Source organism: Rutilus rutilus (genome assembly GCF_951802725.1).
Source record: "Rutilus rutilus genome assembly, chromosome: 7".
Taxonomy (NCBI): domain Eukaryota; kingdom Metazoa; phylum Chordata; class Actinopteri; order Cypriniformes; family Leuciscidae; genus Rutilus; species Rutilus rutilus.
In genome coordinates, this window is record NC_140221.1 from 12,634,375 (window position 1) to 12,637,918 (window position 3,544).

At 37.2% G+C, this 3,544-nt stretch overlaps 1 protein-coding gene across 2 annotated transcripts; it reads left to right on the forward strand.

The window, feature by feature from the left end:
- Positions 1-347: 347 nt before the first annotated feature.
- Positions 348-3,086, forward strand: LOC311294319 (uncharacterized protein). Of its 2 annotated transcripts, none has more exons than XM_084415124.1 (7): positions 348-708; positions 914-1,042; positions 1,628-1,716; positions 1,801-1,909; positions 1,986-2,097; positions 2,399-2,460; positions 2,659-3,086. In XM_084415124.1, the coding sequence occupies exons 2-7, from the start codon at positions 983-985 to the stop codon at positions 2,767-2,769; spliced, it is 543 nt and encodes a 180-aa protein (XP_084271250.1). In that variant the 5' UTR covers positions 348-708; positions 914-982; the 3' UTR covers positions 2,770-3,086. The 2 variants fall into 2 exon arrangements, with proteins under 2 accessions (XP_084271250.1, XP_084271251.1); XM_084415125.1 differs by having other exon boundaries at positions 1,801-1,900.
- Positions 3,087-3,544: the final 458 nt, after the last annotated feature.

Consider the following 3,544-nt stretch of genomic DNA (forward strand, 5'->3'; position numbering starts at 1 on the left):
CCTCCAACATGAATTTTGCCTAGGGCCTCCAAATGTCTAGAACCGGCCCTGACAATGTTCACTGTACTTCGAAATGCAAGCTCATCAATTCCCCAAGCGATTCAGCCAGAGTGGCGTTTGTGATTTCATTAGTGTGTCTAATGAAGAAGTGTGTCTGGCCGTGCTCTTCAATGGGCTCAATCTTTATGGAATTCTAAGTCTCAAGTCACAAAATCCCTTTCCAATTTCATCCAACACTTCAAAGAAGTTTTCGGCCAAACAGTGTCTGAGTTATCAATCCATGATCAGCTTTTCAATCTTCGTCAAGGTAAACAATCTGTTTGTGCCTATGCTCTCCAGTTCCGTACCCTGGCGGCATCTAGCGGTTGGAACGGAACCGCTCTACTCACAGCTTACTGCCACGAGCTCAATGCCAACATTCGCCAACAAATGGTAGTGTATGACGATTCGATGGGGCTCGAAAACTTCATACAAAAGACCATCCGTGTATCACAACGCCTCATCGCCTGTGCATCTCAATCTTCCGCTACATGTCCTCCACCCACGGCACCATCTGTCGCTCTTCCAGCACCACAGCCCATGCAACTCGACACTTACCACCTGACCCATGCGGAGCGTCAACGCCGGATCCAACATCGTCTGTGTCGGTACTGTGGGGGAGAAAATCATGCCATCAATGACTGTCCTGTACGACCCCAACACCCGGCGGTGAGTACAATCCAATTACCACCAAAGATTGAAACATTGTCACGCACTACTGTTCATGTCCTAACCTCCAATATATATGCCTCAGCACAAGCCCTCATCGACTCCTATAGCAATGAATGAATAAAAATTTTCATTATATTATAGTCTCTATATGATGATATCTAGGTGAAAGAGTCTCTATGTGATGGGATTTCTCTGACCTTAGTGACGTGAGACAGCTAGCAGATGGTCGGTTTAGCCAGTCTGTCTGCTTCCTGACCTGAGCTCTAAGACTATGTACCATATTACTAGAGAGAAGAGCAGCACCATCCCAGGAGGAATCTCTTTTCAACAGGTCAGGTCTGCCCCAAAAACTTTTCCAATTGTCTATGAATTCTATATTATTATTATTAATAATTATGATATCCTGTGTATATCCTCTTACTTTGTTTCTGGATTACCTGCTCCTGTGAACCTTATTCACTGTCTCCCTAACATACTCTCCATTTTCTGTAAGACAAAGACATTTCAGTTACTTCATCAGCAACAATAAGATGTGTGTGTGTGTGGTTGCACTCACCATTCATGTTTCCAGCTCGTTAATCTCCTATTCCATTGTCTATCATCGACTAAAATGTTTATCTCCACCATTACCATTCACTTACCTGTGTGATATTCACCTGCAACTAACTAAAGCACTGTGTTGACACTTACCGCATTTCTCTTTCTTGAAGTCTGTCACATCCTAACAATTTCTTCATAATCTGCAGACATTCTTTAATGCTTTAGGTCAATAATTTAAAGGTTTATTTATTCCATTTACATTAGAAGTATTTTCAGAGATTGAAAGTGTCCATACCAAGCAGCTTCCTGTAGTTGTAAGTGGTGATCTAAAAATATTTCATAACCTTTTTTATGATTGCATGACATTATATTCTAGATTATCAACATGCCTGAAAAAACACTCATTCTGATCGACCCAATGGGAAATGAAGGTTCTTATGCACGTAAAGTTCTGCGGAACTCGAGGTAACCTTGTTAGAACTTTTTATTCTTTATTTATTTTTGAAGATATTCGATTCTAAACAGTACAAATGTCTCAACGACATCTAGGAAATTTTTAAAACTGAGGTGTGATGAACAAACAGCCCAATGGCAATTACAGACCCTGAAACACAACCCGCAGATGGATTCCAGCAGTTGTGGAGTTTTGGTATTGAATGTATGTGTTCATATATTTGCAAGAGTGGCTTCAGGTCTGGAAACTTTATAAAGAATTGGATTAAATTGTCTGTCAGTTAATGTTTCAGTTTGCTGAACAATACCTGCTGGCAGGAACGATCAGTAATGTTCAGACTACGCCTGAATCAGCATGCATGAAAGTAGCCTGCACACTTCTTGGATGTCGAGGTGAGTGTTAATTCTGTAATACCGTAGTAATGTATGTATTGTAATGTACAGTATGTCATGTAGTACACCTCTGTAGATGCTGTCTTCACTCTGAAAAATGCATTTAATCAAGTAAGAATATCCAAAGATACAGAGGGGATAGAGAAGAAAATCATAGAGTAGAATATGACGCAAAAAGTAATGCAAGAATGATTTAATGTCATTTCAGAACAGGTCTGAGATGGTATTTTTCATGGCGTTTATGTTGACATTTAGTACGATATGATTGCCCAATAAATTCATATTTAACTTTTTAATGCAGAGGAGTACTGTGTGGTTTGCAGCATGCTGGAAGACGATCCCAACAAAAGAATGATTGAAATGGTATACAAACAACTTATAATACACACACCAAAAAGAAAGTTGTCCTTTATGTGCCATGTTTTTTAGTTTGTTTGTTTGTTTGTTTGTTTTTGTAGAATTTTGTTATTTAAATGAAAAGTTAATATAAATTGTAGTTTCATATTTTTATATTCTACATTGTTTTAGATGTACTAATATATTAATCTCTTTTATTTTCAGGTACAGTGTGAGAGCTGCAATAGATGGGCACATTTTAAATGTTGCAATTTCAAAAAGAATAGCTTAAATGTGGTTCTGTGCAAACAATGTGTGGGGAAAAAATATTTTTAAATAGTTTGAGTGTATTTACCTGTATCATTTTAATTGATAGTAGTCTGCAACACAATGCGGTCTTATTTAGTCCATTTTTATATGAATAACTAATTTTATTGTTTTGTATTGTGCCTCTGTGTTGCATGATTTTGAATTTTTTTTTTATTAATTTGATTAATATTCTCTTTTCTACATTGTTCTGCTTGATTATAAATTATCTCAATAACTAATCTTATTTCAATTTACATGATCAATTTACATTATCATCTGTTTTAGGGTGAGTTGGAAGATTTGTCCAGGAACTATACAGATTAAAGACTTAGACTGTCAAATCATCTAACCTGTTTATGTCATGTGGTAGGACAATCTGATGATGTTTTTTGCACCGTAAAATCATTCCGATGAGGGCTTTTGCACCGTAAAATCATCTTACCTGTTTATTTCATACTGGTAGGACAATCTGATGAGGTATTTTTCGCAGTAAAATCATTCTACCTGTTTGTTTCATACTGGTAGGACAATCTGACGATGGTTATTGCACCATAAAATAATCCTACCTGTTCATTTCATACTGGTAGAAGAGTCTGATGTATTTTGCACTGTAAAATCAATCTGATGAGGTATTTTGCACCGTAAAATCATCCTTTATTTCATACTGGTAGGACAGTCTGATGAGGTATTTTGTATCGTTAAAAAATCATCCTACCTGTTTATACTGGTAGAACAATCTGATGAGGTATTTTGCACTGTAAAATCACCCTACCATTGCCTAATAAGAATCTTCGGCAAAGTT